This window comes from Meleagris gallopavo, chromosome 23 (assembly GCF_905368555.1).
Source record: "Meleagris gallopavo chromosome 23, MGAL_WU_HG_1.1, whole genome shotgun sequence".
Taxonomy (NCBI): Eukaryota; Metazoa; Chordata; class Aves; order Galliformes; family Phasianidae; genus Meleagris; species Meleagris gallopavo.
Window position 1 is genome coordinate 4,910,396 of NC_139426.1, and position 19,972 is coordinate 4,930,367.

General features: G+C 50.7%; 3 protein-coding genes across 6 annotated transcripts; 2 read left to right on the forward strand and 1 right to left on the reverse strand.

Annotated features, from left to right (window-relative positions):
* Positions 1 to 14: 14 nt before the first annotated feature.
* Positions 15 to 3,256, forward strand: AGMAT (agmatinase (putative)). Of its 2 annotated transcripts, XM_085242478.1 has the most exons (8): positions 15 to 799; positions 955 to 1,237; positions 1,319 to 1,521; positions 1,705 to 1,753; positions 1,889 to 2,084; positions 2,223 to 2,402; positions 2,504 to 2,588; positions 2,846 to 3,256. In XM_085242478.1, the coding sequence occupies exons 2-8, from the start codon at positions 1,002 to 1,004 to the stop codon at positions 2,917 to 2,919; spliced, it is 1,023 nt and encodes a 340-aa protein (XP_085098604.1). In that variant the 5' UTR covers positions 15 to 799; positions 955 to 1,001; the 3' UTR covers positions 2,920 to 3,256. The 2 variants fall into 2 exon arrangements, with proteins under 2 accessions (XP_085098604.1, XP_003212361.2); XM_003212313.5 differs by having other exon boundaries at positions 15 to 1,237.
* On the reverse strand, positions 3,220 to 12,626 carry DNAJC16 (DnaJ heat shock protein family (Hsp40) member C16). 2 transcript variants are annotated; one of them, XM_085242472.1, is made up of 14 exons: positions 12,391 to 12,626; positions 12,236 to 12,302; positions 11,474 to 11,804; positions 10,435 to 10,619; positions 9,869 to 9,973; positions 9,540 to 9,698; positions 9,036 to 9,166; positions 8,456 to 8,639; positions 8,091 to 8,273; positions 7,762 to 7,838; positions 7,265 to 7,345; positions 7,076 to 7,174; positions 6,424 to 6,591; positions 3,220 to 6,066 (listed from the first exon to the last, which is right to left on the reverse strand). In XM_085242472.1, exons 1-14 carry the CDS (start codon positions 12,552 to 12,554, stop codon positions 5,670 to 5,672), a joined length of 2,331 nt encoding a protein of 776 aa, XP_085098598.1. In that variant the 5' UTR covers positions 12,555 to 12,626; the 3' UTR covers positions 3,220 to 5,669. The 2 variants fall into 2 exon arrangements, with proteins under 2 accessions (XP_085098598.1, XP_085098597.1); XM_085242471.1 differs by having other exon boundaries at positions 6,424 to 6,594.
* CASP9 (caspase 9) lies at positions 12,617 to 19,576 on the forward strand. Of its 2 annotated transcripts, XM_085242476.1 has the most exons (10): positions 12,617 to 12,792; positions 14,019 to 14,232; positions 14,727 to 14,807; positions 15,205 to 15,236; positions 16,332 to 16,508; positions 16,758 to 16,847; positions 17,454 to 17,601; positions 18,144 to 18,323; positions 18,698 to 18,807; positions 18,944 to 19,576. In XM_085242476.1, the coding sequence occupies exons 1-10, from the start codon at positions 12,661 to 12,663 to the stop codon at positions 19,034 to 19,036; spliced, it is 1,257 nt and encodes a 418-aa protein (XP_085098602.1). In that variant the 5' UTR covers positions 12,617 to 12,660; the 3' UTR covers positions 19,037 to 19,576. The 2 variants fall into 2 exon arrangements, with proteins under 2 accessions (XP_085098602.1, XP_085098603.1); XM_085242477.1 differs by lacking the exon at positions 14,727 to 14,807.
* The last annotated feature ends 396 nt before the right edge of the window (positions 19,577 to 19,972 follow it).

Below are 19,972 nucleotides of genomic sequence, written 5' to 3' on the forward strand. Positions count from 1 at the left end.
CTTTTATTCCACTAAAGGGAGTTCCCCAATGAGAGCCCCCTCCTGTTTGAGGAGATCATGTGTTCCTCACTCCTTGTGATCATGTGTATCTTCACTCCTCTGGCTGGTAACTGACCTGCAGGTTGTGGGTCAGGTGGCTGATATCCCTGAGCACACCATCACACAGGAATGCTGTCCAGATCTTTCACTCTGAAGTGCTCTCTGGTTGAGTTGACAGTGCAGTGCTGCCTGTCAGGGAATGGCCCTGCTCATTTTACAGCAACGGAGGGCTGTTTGCTATCCAAGGACATCCCCAGGAAGCCAACTCCTGTATCCCTTGCTCCCCTGGAGCTCATTGCAGTGTAAATGCTGTCAGTTTCCTGGAGGAGCCCTGCTTTGACCTCTCTTCCCTTTGTTTTGCCGTTCAACCCATCAGCTCGTGCTGACTCAGAAAAACACAGCACAGCTCCCACTCGCTTACGTGTCACTGCAGCACAGGGCTTGAAATTAGACGTATTTCACATGAAAACAAATTATATAGAGCAGGCTTTCAGTTGTGAATGTACTCCTTTTATTTTTTTCTCCCCCCGTCTCTCCTTATCTCTCCCAGATCCAGGTGCTAGAAGGGCAGTGAGCAGAACTAGGAGCCAGAGCATTGCACTCAGCCTTGGCATTGCACAGGGGTTGCATCTCATTTGTTTGCCCATTGTGTGTCTATAATTCTGGTGAGGTCAGATGCTTTCTGTTTTGTCCCAGTGCCTTTCCTTAGTGGGATGTTTTTATGATACCTCAGTGCTTCGGGTGGCTTTGTAAAAGGCAGGTAAGAAATTGATGCAGCTGATCAGTGTGTGGAAGGGGAATCAGAAGGAGGAAGATGCGTGGGAACAGGAACCTGAGCACTCTGGATGGCAGGGCATCCAGATGCACTTTGAACCCAGCAGAGTGACACAGTGAGCCGCCTGGCTCTGTTCCCAGCTGCAGGAACGGGGCAGGCTTTGGGGTCTTGCTGTGTGTGTGGCAGGATGAGTTGTCTACTCAGGACAGCCAGGCTCTCCGCTCGGTGGCTTTTTGCATCTGCTGCTGCTCCATGCCGCCGTGCCTCGCGGTTCAACGTGCCTCCCAGTGCTGAGTTCGTGGCCCGGCCCGTAGGGGTCTGCTCCATGCTGAGGCTTCCTGTTCAGACCTCAGCAGAGGGGCTGAATGCAGCTTTTGTCGGCGTTCCCCTTGACGCGGGCACATCCAACCGGCCCGGAGCCAGGTAGGAGGGCAGCTGCTGCTTGGTTCCTGCTGGCAGCATGGCTCTGCCCGCAGCTTTCCCTGCCCACGTTCTCCTACCCAGGTTTGGTCCTCAGCAGATCCGTGCTGAGTCAGTGATGGTGAGGAGGTACAACGCCAGCACTGGGGCAGCGCCTTTCGACTCCCTGCTGGTGGCTGATGTTGGAGATGTGAACGTCAACCTCTACAACCTGCCCAACAGCTGCCGCCGCATCTACGAGTCCTACCAAAAGATCGTGGCCTCTGGCTGTGTGCCTCTCACTCTGGGTAAGTGCCCTGTGGGAGCTCCTAATTCTGTCCTGATTCCATTTTCTCCTGTTGTGATTCGGTCTGAGCATATAAACAAGTGCAGCATAAATACAGGGGGGAAAAAAATCACTGGAAAACAAATGCAAGGAGTGCTGAGAGCCTCTTACAATGTGCAACGTCTTCTTCCTTGTCCTGTTGCAGGTGGAGACCACACTGTAACATACCCCATCCTGCAGGCAGTGGCAGAAAAGTAAGTTTCCAACCTGGAGGTGTAGAACACAGCCCCATCCTAACGTTGCTCAGCCCCTAGAGTGATGGCAGTGATGGTGTAAGTTGGGGATACCGGGTGGGTTCGGGACTGATGTGCCCACCTGATCCCACCAAGGCATGGACCTGTGGGGCTGGTGCACGTGGATGCTCACACTGACACCAGTGACATGGCCCTGGGGGAGAAGATCTACCATGGGACCCCGTTCCGGCGCTGCGTGGATGAAGGGCTGCTGGACTGCAGCCGTGTGGTTCAGATTGGCATCCGTGGCTCCTCCTATGCCCCCGATCCGTACAAGTACTGCTGGGACCAGGTAACCTCTGGCAGCTGCTCTTCCTTAAAGCTTATTTGGGTGCATGGGAAATGCAGCCCCGTCTCCTTTCCATAAATCCCCAGTGGGATCTGGGTTGCTGGTAGTGGGATGGTGAATGCTGAGCTTGTGCATCCGCAGGGATTCCGGGTGGTTCCAGCTGAGGAGTGCTGGATGAAGTCCCTGGTTCCACTGATGGGAGAGGTGAGGCAGCAGATGGGGGATGGCCCGGTGTACATCAGCTTTGATATCGACGGGCTGGACCCTGCCTATGCCCCGGGAACAGGGACACCAGAGATTGCTGGGCTCACACCTATGCAGGTGAGGGGCACAAAGCTCCCTTCCTAATAGGATAAGGATGTTTTTCTTCCCATTTGAGGAAATCTGATCATTTATTGTACCCCAATCTGTTTTCCTTCCAGGCTTTGGAGATTATTCGTGGTTGTAAAGGACTCAATATAGTGGGATGTGACCTTGTGGAGGTGGCACCCATATATGATGTCTCTGGTGAGTTGATGGAAATCTGTGGGGCTGCAGGGCTGAAAGGGCACATGCACTGAAGTCTTCAGTTTTTGCTAGGTGCCATCTAGTGTTGAAAGGCGAAGAGCAGCCCTGGGCTCTAGGAACTGTCACAGAGTGGTAGGAACTGATAGAGGTGGCTGAGATCTGTGGGTGAAAACAGATGGGCAGTCATAGCACAAATTTTATTACTTTTTTTTTTTTTAATTTTTATTTTTCGTGTATCTTTTTTTGTCTATTGCTAGGTAACACTGCCCTGTTAGGGGCCAATCTGCTCTTTGAAATGTTGTGTGTCCTTCCTGGAGTGAAAACCATGTGAGGGCAGCTCCTGTCTGGCCCCCAGCCCTGCACAGCAGTGAACCAACACCAGCAGATGCCATCGCAGACCTTGGATGAGGTTCCTGATGCCCTGCTCTCCTCCAGGTGCAGTAAACATGTGCTTTGCAGTAAGGAATAAATGCCATGTGCTGCTACAAGAGGTAATGAAGCACAGCAGCTGGGGAGAGCTGGGTGTCCCTTGGCCCAACCACTGGTGTTCCAGGAGGGGTTTGGTTGCCCTCGGGATGTGTGAGTTGGTGCAGACACGGGGTCGTTTGGCACACGGAAACACAAAAGCCACTTCATCACACATTAAAATAGTTTATTTTGGTTGCGAATCTGTAATCGTCTTAAAACAAAATGACATCAGTGCCTGATCACAAATACACGACAAAAACAAACAAAAAAACCCAAACCAAAAATAAAAAAGACAAGTTTGCCAAATAAGTTAATTCCCCACCTCCCTCCCTGTATCAAAAGTGCAAAAGATGTACTTTGTTTTCAGTCCCACTTGTCAGGCTGTGTTAGTGTACGAGTTGCTGGCAGGCAAGAGAAGGGCTTTGGGACAACCTCTGACTTGGGGCTGCTTCCCTTTTTGCTGTAAGGATGTTTTGTTTCAGCTTCTGAGCAGGGCTGCTTGCTTGTTTATCACCAAATAGTGCATTAGGACTGAACTGCCTCAATCTTTGGGTTACAAACTGCCACATGCAGAGCAGAGCAGCAGGTGCGTGTTGCTGATGATACGTTATAACGCGGGGTGATTTTGGGATCTCAGCTTATGACTGCTGGGAGACGGCAGGCAGAGCTCAGGCATAAGCAGCAGCTGAGGGGCTCTGACCACGCTCTTCTACTGGCAAGCAAGTGCCCAGTGCTCCATGACAACCAAAACTACTTCAGTGGGTGATTTTGGAACAGTTTGGCATTGCTGCAGCAGACAGAAATTATATTTTGAAGGCCACAAGGCCAGATCTTTTTCTTACTTTGCCCAGGGGTGAATTCCCTTGCTGTAGCACATCTAGGCACTTTGTCTTTTTTTTTTTTAAAGTTGCATGTCAAAAGTTTATTTGGGTTTCTGACTCGCTGAAGAGATGGCAGATGAGTTTGTCCATCCTCATTCCTCATCCAAACTTGGTGTGTTTGTGTGTCACCATCAGGCTGACACAGTGTTCTGCCCCAACCCCAGCCATCACACCACGTTTGTGCCCTGTAGCTCATTAGCAGGCAGAAGACCTCTTTTTTCTTTCTTCCCCCGATTTCAGTGCCTCATTGCTGCAGCTGAGGCCCAATGCCTGCTGAGCTAAAGTCCAGCAGCCTCACATAAGGGTGGTTGGCAGCACAGCCATGTTTATTTGGGAGTACACACAGTGCTGGGATGGCCAACAGTGGGCAAAGCTGCGCCCAGCGTGCTGGGAATGCAACAGGCCAAGGTTTTGTGCATCAAAGTAATGCAGGCAGCAAATTGGCTTGAGCTCCAGGTTGGGACTCTGCAGGATTTCAGTCCCAATTGTGGAAGGAAACCGTTTGGCTTTGTGTTATGGCTGGAGGAGCTACAAAGCACCCCGGCACCTGCTGCTTGCATCCCCCAGCTCACAACAGGCAGCCCATACCCCAGTGTGGGACTGTGCTTTGAGACTGCACGAGCTTTACACAGACCTATGTGTAAAACAACAAGAAAAAACAACAACAGAAAACCCAAGGCAGCCTGCATGTTGAGAAACAAAGGTTTGTGGCAGGAACAGAATGGGCAAGATGACAAAGTATCTTAAACCCACACCTAAAACAAAAGGAGCCTCACACGTAAGCGACGGTCTGGTGGTACAGCACTTCTGGGGCAACATTTCAGGAGTACAATCATTGACAAATTAGGTTCCTTGATACAAAGAAAGGTTGGTTTGTACTACAGGTGTAAGGGTGTTTGAAAGGAGCCCCCACTGGCTCTCTAGCAGCTAGGTAGAGTTTCTTCTACACATCTACTGGCTCATAGCAGCATATGCCTACAATCTGAGGACACAGTTAAAGTTATGGCTCTAAAATACATCCTCTAAAACTGACAGAAGCAGGAAGGCATCTGGAAAACAATGTGACATTTAAATGGCTCAACACCGTTACAGTATTTACGGCTGTGCAAAACCCCTTCCCTCCCTGGTTACGGTGGAACTGTTACGCAAGGAGCATGAAACATGCAGATCACCTCCCTGCTCACACCACAGGTGAGTGCCAGCTTCAGGGCTGCTCCGTAGGAATGCTCCCAGCCACGTTCCAGGTCACTTACCCAGGGGGAGCCGAGGGGTACGGCTGTCTGCTGGGAGGTCTGGAGGGTCTTGCCAGGGTTACACCATGCACCATGGGCTAAGCACACAAGGAAGCGAGAGGAGAGCCACGACCTGCCCTGTGTAACCGGCCAACATCGCCGCAGCAGAGATCACGGCTTTTATTCATCTGAGGTGAAATGAGGGATGGCTCGGGGACGGCCCAGGAAGCAGGTGTGGCATGATGAGAAGGGAAAAAAGGACTTCTTGGCTTTTTGACAGTACAGCATCCAAACGTGAGGATGGTTTGGTGGAGGGCGTTTCAGCACGCTTCGTTGCACTCCCGGACTCTGGATGCAGGGAGATTTTTCTTGTCACTGGCCCTCAGAGAGTTCACCTAAAACCTAAGGTCCGTTCATCACAATCATTTGTTTAGACCTGGAGAGAGCTGTCCCTCGGCATCTTCATAAAAAGTGTGTCTGTTAGAATCTCTTAAAATCCCTCAGTCTAGTGCAGGCCACGAGGGGATATAGAACCTCTGTAAGGAGCCTTCGAGAAGGCGTTCCATCCAAAAGGACAATTTATGTAATTTGTTTTTAATGGATCTAGATCCTGGGCTGCAGGAGGATTTCCCTCTGGCTTCGGTGTGTAGCGAGGAATCGTAATCCTCGCCCGCCCCCAGGGTTCCCCCCTCGTCCCCTGATCTGTGAGGCTTAAAGAGGCAGAAGTATTTCTTGTGGCCGTTCAGAGCCAGCACGTAGCCCGTGTAGTCACGTTCAAGGAAATGCTTGTCGTACTGATTGGGGATGGGGGCAGCATCCTGTGCAAACTCTAGCAGGTACTCCAGCCACTCACGGTGCTTGTCCAGGCTGAGGAAGGAGAAATGAAGAGAGCTGCTCCTAGGGGGAGAAGAGAGAAGCAGGATGAGCATGGCTCCCAAGTCAGGCTGGTAAGTGTTGGTTTAGCCAACTGGACCCTGTACTCGTCACTGGTGAGGCTGCACCTTGAGTGCTGTGTTCAGTTTTGGGCTCTTTGCTATAAGAAAGACATGGTGGCCCTGAAGCATGTCCAAAGAAGGGAGCAGAGCACAGGTCTGGAGCACAGTTCTATGGGGGGTGGCTGAGGGAACTGAGATTGTTTAGTCTGGAGAAGAGGTGGTCAAGCATAACTCTCCCTCCTAATTTTCCACCTAAGCAGCTTTGCTTATGCAAGGTGTTAAAACAGGAAAGTAAACTCAGGAGAGGGCCCCAACCTACCCTGTGAATGTATAGACTTCCAGGGCAAACTTCTGGAGAAGGGCAGTTTTGGTGGAGTTGGAGAGAATCAAGACCACGTTCATGTGACCCGGCCTGAGGCGCACCAGGTTACTGTTGTAGTTGATGTCTGTCAGCTCTGTCACCTCAACGAAGCCCTTTTTGGGAACCCTGCTGCAACAAAACAAAGATGGAGTAAAAGGGGAATAAAGGATGAACTCATTCCCCCCTCCTTAAGCTGATCCAGCCCTGTGCCCTGTAGCTACAGCCCATGTCGCTGGTGCAGCCTGCAAGAGAGGAAGAATGGCATTTATGCAGGGCAGGGAAGAGTGGCTGGATAGAATGAGACCTGGTGTAAAGTCACAGCTTCCCCTGGATTGTCAGTCCCAAGCCCATCTCAGAACAGCTGCTTTCTCTCCCACGTTAGCAGGAATCACTTAATAACTAAATTTCTGTATCCACATCCTCTCTGCCCTGTTAACACCGCTCCTTCCTGCCTTTCTGTGCCCATACTGCCCTTGTAACAACTACTCCATCCACATTGCTCTGGCACTACTCTACCACGCACTTCTCTACCTACTACTCACTGTGCTATTCGTACTAGTCTTCACAAACAATAATTCAGCAAAAAAACGTTTTTGAAGAGAAAGGGAACCTGTTACTCTCTTTGCTGAAGCTCGTGTCGTTCTTCTCGGTCTTTGCAGTGGTGTCTTTTTTCTCAGAGGCAGGAGAGTCCCTTGTGTCACTGGAATCACTGCAAAGGAAAATCATTTGGGGCTTGTTTAAAGGGCTGCTTTGAGCTGCTGCTGGCTGGACTGTGAGATCCCCTAGGATGTGCACTCACCTGAAGGCTTGAACAATAACAGTGCCAAAGAGAATGAAGAGCGCAGAGAAGAGCAAGGACAGCAGGGGCATCATTTCTCGCCTAAGGGAAGATTTGCAAACAGCAATCAGGTCTGTGAGCAAGTTTTTTCTTGAATTTAAACATGATCAAGATTCGGAGCGTTGTCCTGCTCCCACCCAAAAGGAGAAGGACAAAAATAGAACATTTTTAAAGTAAGGTGATGGGGAAGTAGTGGAAAGCATCAAATGATATGGGTGGCATGTTTTCAGGGGCATAATATCACAGTCAACTTCTAGGCCAGAGTACCCAGTACTTCCGGCAGAAGCTAATGTTGCTGTGCTGCTACTGCTCTTCACCTTAATCTCAAGGGCATACAGGCACCCGTGTACTTGGTACATTCTCATTTCCTGTTAACCCAAGCCTGGTTCTACCACGCATCTGAACAAGAGAACAGCAATCCTGCTCCCTACTGAGAATTATGAGTGCCCCATCCATACCAGTTGCTATGAAACAAGCTGTCCCAGCAGTCCAAGATATAGTCCAGCGTGGAATAGAACCACCGGATAAGAAACATCTGTTTAAGAGAAGGGAGGGGGAAAAAAAAAAAAAAAAAAAAAGGCAAATGATAAAGCTGTTATTCCCAGCACCACTGAGAACCCCAGCCTCTAAACTGAACTCCAGCCCCAAATCAGCTTTGGATTATGCCATGAGCTCATCTTTCCCTGAGCAAGAACACCCGTGGAGTGTGATTCCCACTGATGAGCATAACGGAACTGTTCAAGGAGGTAACACGCTTGTTAAGTGGCTGGAAAGGTCGTGCACTTACAGGAGCAAGCTCATCATTCAAGTCTTCCAGGACAGTCTCTGAGGAGAGAAGACCAGGGTCTGTTCTTAGCTGGTCCAGGAGATCCAGAAGGATGAAGTTGTCCTCATTGCTGCCTTGCCAGGCCTCCTCCAAGGTTTTATAGGCAATCTTCCCTGCGTTGTTGCGCCTCTCCAAAATGACCACCTGGACAAGCCAACCACATCACAGATGTCTGACAGGACAGCACTTTTTTTGAGAAAGATGTTAGCTTCAAATCCCTGCCCAGAATTAGGAGTCAGGTCAAGTTACAGTGGCCTACATAGAGCGAAGAGATTTACAGTGACAGACGAAAAGCAGCAGCAGAAGAAAAGAAAGGTAATGCTCACAGCTGATTTCCCACGGTACTTCTCCTCATCCATCAGCAAGGCATCTGCAAATTCCGGCTGCCTGTCGTTATAGATGTGTGCAAACCTCAGTGTGTCTTTTGTGTTGGCCACAGCAAAGGTCAAAAATGCCTCGTAAGCGTCAGCAAACTTATCACCTTCTCCAGTGAGCAGGATCACACAGTGCCTGGGCAACACAGAGAGATGGAGAATGAAGAGCTGTTCTGGCTGCCAGAGGAAACAGCTAACGAGAATCTTTCTGCTAATGAGAACGATCCTGAAGGGATGGAAACCCTTTTTGTCGTTTTTGGGCATATTTTTGAAAGCCTGTCTCTGCCTTCCAAATGTTGAGCTCTCCAGGCTGTTGCCCCACTCCTCATCCCTTCTCCCTGTCCTCTGTCCCAAGATGTGCCTAGTGAAGGCACAAAAGCTATCAAGCTGCATGGATACCTAGCAACCTCCAGTGCAGTCATTTCCTTCCTTCTCTTGGAGACCTTTTATATCTCACGCAATCCAACAAGAGATGGCTTTAGAAGCAACCCAAGAGCCTCAGGGGACAAAATGGATTCCCAAGGAGCCTTACTTTCGCTGACGGTGTGACTTCTTCACAGGACACAGCTCCTGAAACAGCCTCTGGTTGGTCAGTCTGGCTGCCATGAGGAACTTATTCTGGGAAAGGAAGTCATCAATGAGCTGCTTCTTCATATCCCGTGCCTAGAGAAAAGAAAGAAAGCAGAGTTGGTACCAAGTGGGTTGAGGGGAGCAAAGCTATTCTAAGGCTCTCACCTGAAGAGCTGGAGGATGCCAGCCATCACGGTCCTCACTGAAACCCCCAAAGACACTTAGAGGCCCCAAGACCAAGAAGTTACCTGCAGCTATCCCCTACAAAGCTCAGACCCCACAGCTGATGCCCACTGAGCTACTTTCCTCCTGGGGCTTCTCTCACTGCCTTTGCTGAAGCCAGAGGTACCACTGAGAATGAATGCCACTTATTCCTCAAAATGCAGCCAACCAACCTCTCATTAGGTCAGAGAAAAAACTTTCCTTCCATTTCATGGAAGCACTTGGAGAGGGCTCAGAGCTGTACCTGTGCCACATCAGCGGGCTTGTCGATGTGCTCCTTAAAGATCATCAGGGTCGGCGTGTAGACATTGATGTTGTACTGACTGGACAACTCTTCAGTCCCTCTGAGCCCCACGTACACGTAACCAAAGGACAAGTAATCTCTGTATGCAAAGGCAGTCAGCTGGATGGGAAGAAAGCACCAGAATCTGTTACGTTAGTACATAAAGAATGCCTTGTCCCACCAGTGTTCGTGGTAACTTTGCTTCAAGAACACCCCCCGCTGTTTAAATGCCACTGGGCACGTGCTGGATTCAGTAGCAAGTCAAAATCCAGAGGCAGATATTGCTTTACCTTATACAGTAATGGCACAACTGGCATGTGATCAAACAGAAGGACGTGGGGCTTGTTTTCTTTCTTCCAGTTAGATAGGAAGCGGATGTAGTTTTTATCTGTAATCTTTAAAGAGAGTCAGATTGTTAGTTTAACCTCAGAATAGTCAAACACATCCAACAGTCAGTGCTGTAGGATTTGGTGCCTGAGTAAGAACCAGGTCTGAAAAAGCTGCCACAGGAATGCCTGACATGTGTGCTGGTTTGACTCGGGACTGACTGCAGCTGGAAGAGCAGCATACAGACTGCACTGCTGGCCTAAATGTGCAGTAGTGCAATTATCCCTGTCACAAAGAAAATAAGCGTTACAGAACAGTGTTGTGTGCTTGCTTCCGAGCAGGGAAGCAGGGTGTGTAGCCATAATTACAGCTCTTGAAGCACTTTGGTTCCCCAGTTGGCCCTTCTCACATCAGTGACACAGATCAGCTCCGGGCTGAATTAATTGGATGAGCCACTGCAACAGCTAATGAGCTCTGTCTATCCAAATCAGACAGCAACCGCGGTGCTGCACGCCCCTCTCACGTGTACCTTTTCTACGAGGTTCCCTGGCAGCAGGTTCTCCACAAACTGCCGCAGGTTTTCTCGACTGACGGCGCTGTGGAAGAAGGTGATCTTCCCGTTCATCAGTCCCAGTATCGACGGCGTGCTGTGAGCGCCGAGGTGATGGGCCAGGCGCCTCTCGTACCCAGCATGAACGACCCCAATGCCCACCCCTGTCAGAGGAGAGCAAATTGACCTAAAAGATGACCGATGACCCCAACCCTGGACCAGACAGCTGAGTTTGAAGACCCCTTCCCTTCCTCAGCACCACACTTGGGAGTTATCTGTGTCATGGTCCCTCCCAGCTCTGTACTTTCCTTGTGCTGCAGTCCCTTGGAACTTGTACTGAAAGCTCTATCAAGGGACAGAGGGAACGTGATGGCCTCTTTTATTTTACCCACTGATGTCACACGTGCTGCAGTAAAACCCAAAGGAGAAAAAGCTCAGTAAGGAGGGACTGGACCACCTCTGCGTCCTGCTGTGTTTTTTAGGAATGTGCATGCAGGAGACATCAGCATGAAAAACAAAATTTCCACTTGTTCTCTGCATTCCCAGCTTTCTTGTTGGCACGCAAATGTATTTCCAGTAGGGCTGACAAGTCCCCGAAATTCCCTCACAGCCCTGTATGGTGCTGAGGTGCTGTATTCTACTTGTTCCAAGTTCAGGACAGAGCCATACAGGATTTACCTACCAGCTTTAATTAATGCAGTTGTTTATTACCATGGCTGCTGGACTAAAATTAGGGAGAAGAGGCATCCTCCCCTTGTAACATCGGGGCTGACTGAGGGAACAACAGTGAAACCACCAGGTAGAAAGAGCTGAAACTGTATGAGTCAGAAGGAAAGCCTAACGTTTCCTTGTTTATAATGCTTAGCCTCATTGATTTAGTTATTATTAACACACAGGAAAGTGTTAGGCTTGTAGCCTAAATCCCCGAGTCCTTCTATGGACCAGCTGCTGGTGGACACCCTTCCCACACCTCATTCTGCAAGGAAATTTGTGCCCAACCCCAACGCCTCGTCCTTACCCAGTGCCTCCAGTTCCTGAGCAACTTCCTTCCACACGGGCTCAATGTGGATGCAGCTGAAGCACCAGTCCGAGGTGATTTTAATGAGGTATGGTTTCTTGAAACTATCTGGCACGATTTCATTGATGTAATGTGAAAAATGGAGCAAATACTTCTCGTCAGAGGTGTCACGTCTCTCTGAATTGAAGGGGAAATGGAAGAAGGACTCATCAAAGTAGAAGCCTTCGTGGAAGTGGTGGAACTGGCGCTGCTGGTGCTGGGAATAGCCCTGGCTCTCCCCAGCATCTCCGTAGCGATCAAAGTTTGCCCTCTTTTCCTCGTTGGAGAGGATCTGGGAAGCAAAGGACAGAAGAAAGGTGGCCCAGTGCAAAGCGTGGAGGGGTGGGGACCGCAGTAACCCCAAGCCACCCCCACCGTGCCCACTGACCACGTCCCTCAGTGCCACGTCCCCACATTTCTCGAACACCTCCATGGATGATGACCCCACACCTCCCTGTGCAGCTGTGCCAGCACATCACCGCTCTTTCAGAGCAGAAATCATTCCTAACATCCAATCTGCACCTTGAGGTGCACCTTGAGGCCATCACCTCCCATCTTATCGCTGTCACCTGGAGCAAAAGCCAACCCTGCCTCACCGCAGCCTCCCTTCAGGAGCCGTATGGAGCGATAAGGTTTGCCCCGAGCCTCCCCTTCCCAGCCTCACCCATCCCAGTGCTGCACGCCGGACCCCTCACGGCCCCGTTCCCTTATCCTTTCCCTTACCTCGTAGGCCTTGCTGATCTGGATGAACTTATCCTCGGCGCCCGGGTCCTTGTTCTTGTCCGGATGCCTGGAGCGGGGTTGGAAGGACGAGGCGTTACTCCCTGCCGCGCCCCCGGGCCTCCCCACCCCCCCCAGCCGCAGGTCCCGCTCTGTACCACTGCCGTGCCAGCCGTTTGTACGCCTTCTTGATGTCAGCCTGACTGGAGGAGCGGCCCACGCCCAGCACGCGGTACGGGTCCCGCTCCGGCGCGGCCTGCGCCGTCAGAAGCAGCAGCAACACCAGCAGCAGGCCGGCCGGGCCCGCGCGGCCCAGCTCCATGGCGGGCACCGGCACCGGCCTTGGCCCCGCAGCTACCGCTTCCGGCGCGCCCGCCCGCCGTCACCATAGCGACGCTTCCGCTTCCTGTCACGTGACGCGGATCGCCATGGAGGAGGCGCGGAGGCGCGCTTTGCGGCGCGGCCGGGTGCGGCTGGTGGAGGGGCTGCGGCCCGAGGCTCTTTGGGGGCCGCTGCAGGCGAGAGGGGTTTTCACCAGCGCTATGGTGGAGGATATGCAGGTGGGCTGCGGGGGCACGGCCGGGGGTCCCGCGTCCTCTCGGTCCGGTGGAAGGGCCTCGTGTCCCATCAGCTCGGTGACGGGACTCGGGGTGTCCTCACGTGGGACCCTGGGCTCCATCAGCAGAGGGGTGGCCAGCAGGGACGGGGAGCTGATTGTCCATCTCTACTCTGTCTTGTGAGGCCCCATCTGCAGCACTGCCTCCAGGTCTGGAGCCCCCGTACAGGAAAAATAGAGAGCTGTTGGAGAGGATCCAGAGGAGCCACAAAGATGAGCAGGGGGCTGGAGCACCTCCCCTAGGAAGACAGGCTGAGGGAGCTGGGCTTGTTCAGCCTGGAGAAAAGATGGCTGCAGGGTGACCTCAGTGCAGCCTTTCAGGACCTAAGGGGAGCCTATAAAGAGGAGAGGAGTCAACTCTTTGAAAGGGTAGATAATAGCAGGACAAGGGGAAATGGTTTTAAGTTGAGGGAGAGAAGATTTAGTTTGGATGTCAGGGGGAAGTTTTTTACTGTGAGAGTGATGAAGTGCTGGAACAGCTGCCCAGAGAGGCTGTGGATGCCTCGTCCATCCTGGAGGTGTTCAAGGCCAGGTTGGATGGGGCCCTGGGCAGCCTGGGCTGGTATTAAACGTGGAGGTTGGTGGCCCTGCATGTGGCAGGGGTTTGGAGATTCATGATCCTTGAGGTCCCTACCAACCCTGGCCATTCTGTGATTCTCACATCCCCCCTGCCCAGTAGCAGGACCCGGAGTGTCTCATCACTCCTCCAGCTCTATGGCAGGCCCTGGGAAAGACCCGTGTTCACACAATCTGATAACAAGCCCTGAGGGATCCAGCATCCTCTCAGCCCCAGGGGTCCTCATGACCCCATTGCCTGCTGACAGGTTCCTGTGAGTCCCTGCATCATCTCAGCCCAGTGACAGAGCCCTGGTGCCCTCTGTGTCCTTTCCATGCCCATGACGTGGCCCAGGGCACCCCTATCTCCTCCACTGGTCATTTGCATCATGCCTTCTTGTCCTTCCCTTTGTTCCCCCTCCATGATACTGGTGGCAAGCTGATTTAGAAAGTGTCTTTTATCCCTGTGGTGTCAAGTTGGGGGTGTCCCCTAGTCCTCCCATCCCCCAGAACTAGGGGTTCCAATACCCTCCTTTTGTTTCCTGTTGGCTGTGGCAGAGCTGAAGGGCTCAGGAAGCATCACTGAGCCTTGTCCCTGCCTTCCCTCCTCTGCAGAGTGCTGGCACCCGAAGGGAACAAGCACGACAGCTGGTCATAGACCTGGAGACCCGCGGGAAGCAGGCCTTCCCAATATTCCTCTCCATCCTGAGGGAAACTGGGCACGATGACCTGGCTGACATGCTGGATGAGGGGTGTGGAAGCCCCATCTCCCCACCTGTGGACCTGAGGCCTGTGCAGCTGGAGCTGCCCGGAGAAAGGCGTGACAAAAGTAAGTAGTGAGAACGTGGTTCTTTGCATGGTGAAGTGCAGGATGGGGTGTAGCAGCTGGATTCCTTCTTGTTGTAGAAAGCAGGCTGTGAAGTCCTGTTTTTGTTATCCTCTGGCACAGGTTGTAGTGGCGACTGCATGAGTTTGTTGGGAGAATGTTGTGCTTTCTGGTAGCAGAAGTGTTGAAGCTCTAGCTGTGCTCTAGCAGCTTCCTTCTGCTTTTCACACGCAGCCTTTGTACTACTGTGCTGAAAACGGGCTTCACTGTCTCTTTGCTACTCCTGTTTTGCCCTTTATCTGTTGATGCAGCTCGTACAGCTGTCATGAGACACCTCACTAAACTCAGATAAGAGAAAAACAAACGTGGTTTTGTTCTGCCCTTGCAGTGGTGTAGCTGCAAGCTGTGGTCCTTAAGGGGAACCAGAGCTGTGTTTAATTCTAATGTGAAATTGGAAGGGGCAGAAGGAGAGAGATGACTTTCCCGTGCCACTGCAGGTGTGAGCACTGCAGAACGCTTGTCCATCCCAGTCCAAGCTGAGAGTCAGCGATTTCAGATGCCTCCAGCACCAGCCCATGGTAAGGATTGTTCTGGAGCCCTGAGGGAGGTCTGACAGCTTGTTGGTCAGTTCCTTGTTTGTCCTGGCACTGTGCTGGGTGTCTCTGTGAATTGCAGAGCAGCTCAGATGCGTGCTAGGTGGGAGGTGACCCCAGTTAAATAGTGCATGGTGTCCCAGGTGGGGGATGAGGATGTGCTTGAGGTCCAGGCTCTCACTGCTGACACTCTTCCTCTTTGTGGTTTGAGAGATGAGAGCCAAACGCTGCTTCTGGTGTGTGGTGGGGTGGGAAGGGGTGGGTGTCACCCGTGTGTGACAGAGGACAGGACAAAGTTGGTGTTAATTCTGTGCAGAGCAGGTATAACATCTCACTGTTGAGCGCTGAGAGCTAAATTCCATTTCTCTTTTGTGTGTTCTAGGTTCAGCTGTTGACAAGAGTGACCACAGACTGGTTAGTATTCTAGATACTTTTCTTCTTTTCCAGTTTATTTGTCGTTGTGTTGGGATTCTTTGCTGCCAGTCATCTCAGAAATTCTGTTTGTAAGGAGCTTGTGCTTTAAGAATTGAAAAGGCAAAGAAAGGCTGAAGATATTTAAATGTTCACCTTCACGATGCAAAGAACAGAATGTCCAAAAAAAGATCTTAGCATGGCTTGAACTTCTACCTGGACTAAAGAAGTCCCACAGCACAGAGCTCCAGAGCTGCTGCTGCAGCTGAAAGCAGTGCTGTGACAGCCAGTCCTTGGTGCTGAGACATGAGGAATCGTGCTGAGGCTGACGTGGCTGTAACCAGGGCAGTGTGCTCCGAGTGGGTCAATCATTAGCCACCTCCTCCTTGGGATCACACGAACCGTGCTGCAAATAACGTGACATGGAGCTAAATATGGTGCTTACACAGTTTCCAGCAAGACAGCTAGTGATTTCCTCAGGCACCAAGTCATGTGTCATTTGTAAAGCAGTGTTTTGACTTTGTAATCACTGTGTTGGGAAACAGAAGCAGGGAAAACAACAGTAAACATGTGCAGCAGATTAAGAGGCTCACACTGAAGCAGGCATTGAGCATTCAGAAATGTGTGCTGCCTTCTGGCAGCACAACTCATACCTGAGGCAGGGCAGGGAGTTTGGCTGTGTTCACATGGCTGGAGTTTGGAGGGGCCTCCCAAAATTAATGTGTTGGAGTTGATGCTGAATCTGACTACCCAGGAGATGGATCTGCCTGTTTTCTTGGCTCCTAGAGCACGCTGCCTGGGATCTCATAGTGAGGTTTGATGAATGTGCCTAAACAACCTGAAAACCTAACCTTGTGACTAAAGTAGTGGCCATTTTCCTGTGAATTTTTTTCCTCTGGTTGCACATTTTAATAATGTGAGCATGGAGAACAGACACTATTATCCATCCCTACGCTTAGAGATGTGAAAAAACTGAGAAAGGAGCTGCTTTAAAGACTCCTCTTCCACGTTTACAGCATGTTCTATTGGACTGTCTGGTGAATGCTCTGAATTAGGGGGTGTTTAATTGTGACTGACAAGTTCTCTTGTGCATGCCAGGTGTACCAGCTGCGAGCAGACCCTTGTGGGCACTGCCTGATCTTCAACAATGTCAACTTCAGCAGAGATTCTGATCTGTCAGCTCGGGCTGGCTCTGACATAGACTGTGAGAAGCTGGAGAAACGTTTCAAGTCCTTGTGCTTCCACGTCCGGACCTTGAGGAATCTCAAAGCTCAGGTGAGGGTGGCAGGAGGAAGACCTGGTTACTCTTCAGGCTGAATTGTGATTCCTGCATGTGACGTATAGGGGTGTATGTGAGTCTCTCTTACTCTGTGCCAATGGGTTTTGTGGTCTGTATGTGGGGTGTCTGTTATCACACTTTTACTAGACAGAAAGCAGCAGGGATCCAGCTGGGTCTGATAGGGCAGGGCTTGGCAGTAATCTGTGGCCAATGTGCAGTTTAAAACATGATGTTTTTTTGTGTAGGAAATTGATCTGGAGCTGCGGAAGCTGGCACGGCTCGACCACAGCACCCTGGACTGCTGCCTCGTGGTCATCCTCTCCCATGGCTGCCAGGTGGGTTTGTGCTCCTCTGACATCATGAGGAGTTCTGATCCTGTATCTGGGTGAAAGCAGACACGAGGTTCTCTGCTGCAGTGCCTTTCCAGAGGTTGGTGGACTTTGGTCAGAAGTTGTTAGCTTCTGAATGTGGGATCTGTACATCAGAACTGAGTGCTGGGCAAAGAGCAGAAGGAGGTGGTGCTGACCTTCATACTGTAGTCCTTGAGTGCTTCCTGATTCTCTGTTTCTGCCTAGAGAGTCGTTAGTCATGATTAAGACTAATCATCACAACGTATAGAACTTGAAGTTAGATGAGAGGAGATAAATTGTTCCTAAAAGGGTTGTATGTTATGTGCCCCTTGTCCTGGAGGATAAAGGATCCCATTGCTGGAGGAGGTGGAATAGGAGTTGGGTTATATTGAAAGGTTGGATTTCTGGGTATTGTCTGCTGGGAACCCCTTCGCCCTGCTGCATATTTGCACAGATATGAGGAAGTGAGGTTTGTTCTGGAAACTTTATGCTAGACAGTGATGGGGGAGAGGGAACACTTGTGCAGAGATGAGTTCCCTCTGAGCTTGCCTTTCCTTCTGTGTTAACAGCTCTTGGATTTTCCTCTTCCAGACAAGCCATATTCAGTTTCCCGGAGGGATTTATGGAACAGATGGCAAAACCATTCCAATTGAAAAGATTGTGAACTATTTCAATGGGTCCCAGTGCCCAAGTTTGAGAGGAAAACCCAAACTCTTCTTCATCCAGGCCTGTGGAGGAGGTGAATCTTTGTGTTGCCAATAAGCTGTTAGGTGTGAGCAGGCTGGTGAGACGCGGTTAGGCTTTGTCGTCGTCTTCTTTTCATGTCTGTTGCCCTTTTATCCAGGTGTTTTCTGGCATTCCCAACCATGTATTTTTACTGCTAACATGGGTTGAGTTTCAGGAGCATCTTGCAAAAGGGCAGCACTGGTGGTTTCATCATGCACCTGGTGGATTCACTGTTCAGAGTTGGGGCTGAGAGATGGGAGGAGGGCAGTAGTGGCATCCCATGCCCCACATCCAGGAGCATTCCACCTATTCTCTGTGTTTAGCAACAAGGGTAGAATTGTAGAATGGCTTGGATTGGAAGGAACGTTGGGAGGTTGGTTGGAAGGGCTTGGTTAGTGGGTAGCCTGGTGGCTCTGACTCTAGCAGCACTGTCAGAGAGCAGAAAAGTGTGGTTTTGTTGGAGGATTTTTTCCCCTACAATTGTAAATAGAGGATGTATGGCTGCAGAGCGTGTCAGATGAGAGCCAGAGCTGTTCTTGCTGCTGTTTTTTGCAGAACAAAAGGACCAGGGATTTGAGGTGGGTTGTGAATCACCCCAAGATGAAACTTGCCGAGGTTCCGTAGAGTCGGATGCGATTCCTTTCCAGGCTCCATCAGGGAGTGTGGATGAGCCAGATGCTGTTGCCAGTTTGCCCACTCCTGGTGACATCTTGGTGTCCTATTCAACTTTTCCAGGTGAGATACTTTTCCTGGGCAGCCTGGTCTGATATGAAATGTGGAGGTTGGTGGCTCTGCATGTGGCAGGGGGTTGGAGATTCATGATCCTTGAGGTCCCTTCCAACCCTGGCCATTCTGTGATTCTGTGAGATAACTGCAGCAGGCAAATGATCTGCAGAAGCAGTTGGTTCATAGCCAGTACTCAAGACATCCTAATTCTACAACTGGATTTTGGAGAAGGCCACCACCAAGCTGCTGTGCCACAGCATAGTGCCACCAGTAGTCAGTGTTTGCTACTAAAGTTAGGGGCAACCACCTGTTGGAGGTGGCGTGCAGGGAGATGAAGACACAGCAAGACTGACTGCAAGAGTAATTTTCTCCTTTCTCTGAAGGTTTTGTGTCCTGGAGGGACAAGGTGAGTGGCTCGTGGTATGTGGAAACCCTGGATGATGTGCTGGAACATTATGCCCGTTCTGAAGACCTGCTAACCATGTTGCTCCGGGTAAATGTCTTTTTTCTTAACCTTATTTTTGTAGTGTTACAGCAATGAGGACCATAATCAGAGGTGCCATCTGTCAGGGAAGGCAGGCAGTTGATACTGAGTGATACTGAGCATGCACTGCACCTTCTGTTCCCAGGTGTCAGACATCGTATCCACCAAGGGGAAGTACAAGCAGATCCCAGGCTGTTTCAACTTTCTACGTAAAAAATTCTTCTTCCTGTGCAAATGATGTGGGGGTGTTGAGGTCCCAATCAACGTGAGGTTTGCTTCCCTGTGGCTGGATGAAAGCTGTCCCTGCTGTGACTTGAACCAGGTGCTCCTGGTGACCGCTGTCTGGCTTTGGAGGGGTCTCTCCTGAGAAATGCAGTCTGAGTGCTGTCGTTGGGGTGATCATCCCCAAGATGAGGACTGGCCCTGTCCCACCTTGTAGGGAACGTGTTTTAGCAGGGATGTTGGGCTTGATGCTCTCCAGAGGTACCTTCCAACCCCTATGATTCTATCCCAGTGAGAGGAAGGGGGAAGGGATGTGTGTTGGAATCCCCAGTGCCAGCCCAGTGATCCCATTGTGGAGTGAGAGCCTCCAGCTGTGCTGTGGCTGTGCTCTCCTTCCTGGTGTGACTGCAGGGGATTGGAGGAGTCAATGGAATCAATTGCTGGAATCAATTGCTGGAGTCAATACAAATACATGATTTTTGCAACAGGAGATTTTTCGGTTTGAGTGAAACAAAAACCAAAAGGAAAAAAAAAAAAACAAAACTTTTGCTTTGTACTCTGTCTTCTGTTCTCTCTCTCGTGTCCTTTTTCAGCGTATACATATCATTAGCTCTAGGAAAGCTTAGTTGCAGTCATCATGACCTTGATGTACACAGTCCCCTGTACCTAGAGCTATAGAACACACCCCAAAACCATCTTTGGGCAATCAAACCAGAAAGTTAGGACGTGTGTTAATGTTTAGTGGCTGTAGATGTGTCACTGAGGGACGGGGGGGGTGGGTTGGGGTTGGGCTTGGTGATGTTGGTGTAAAACTAGGAAGAACATCCCAGGTTTTACAATCTATACAGTTATTATGCACTCGGGCTGCTAGCTGTTTCCCCTTGGAACGTGTTATTTGCGAGTTAGTCAGTAAATGATGTTTATGCAACTGCTGTTTTTCTAATACTCAGAG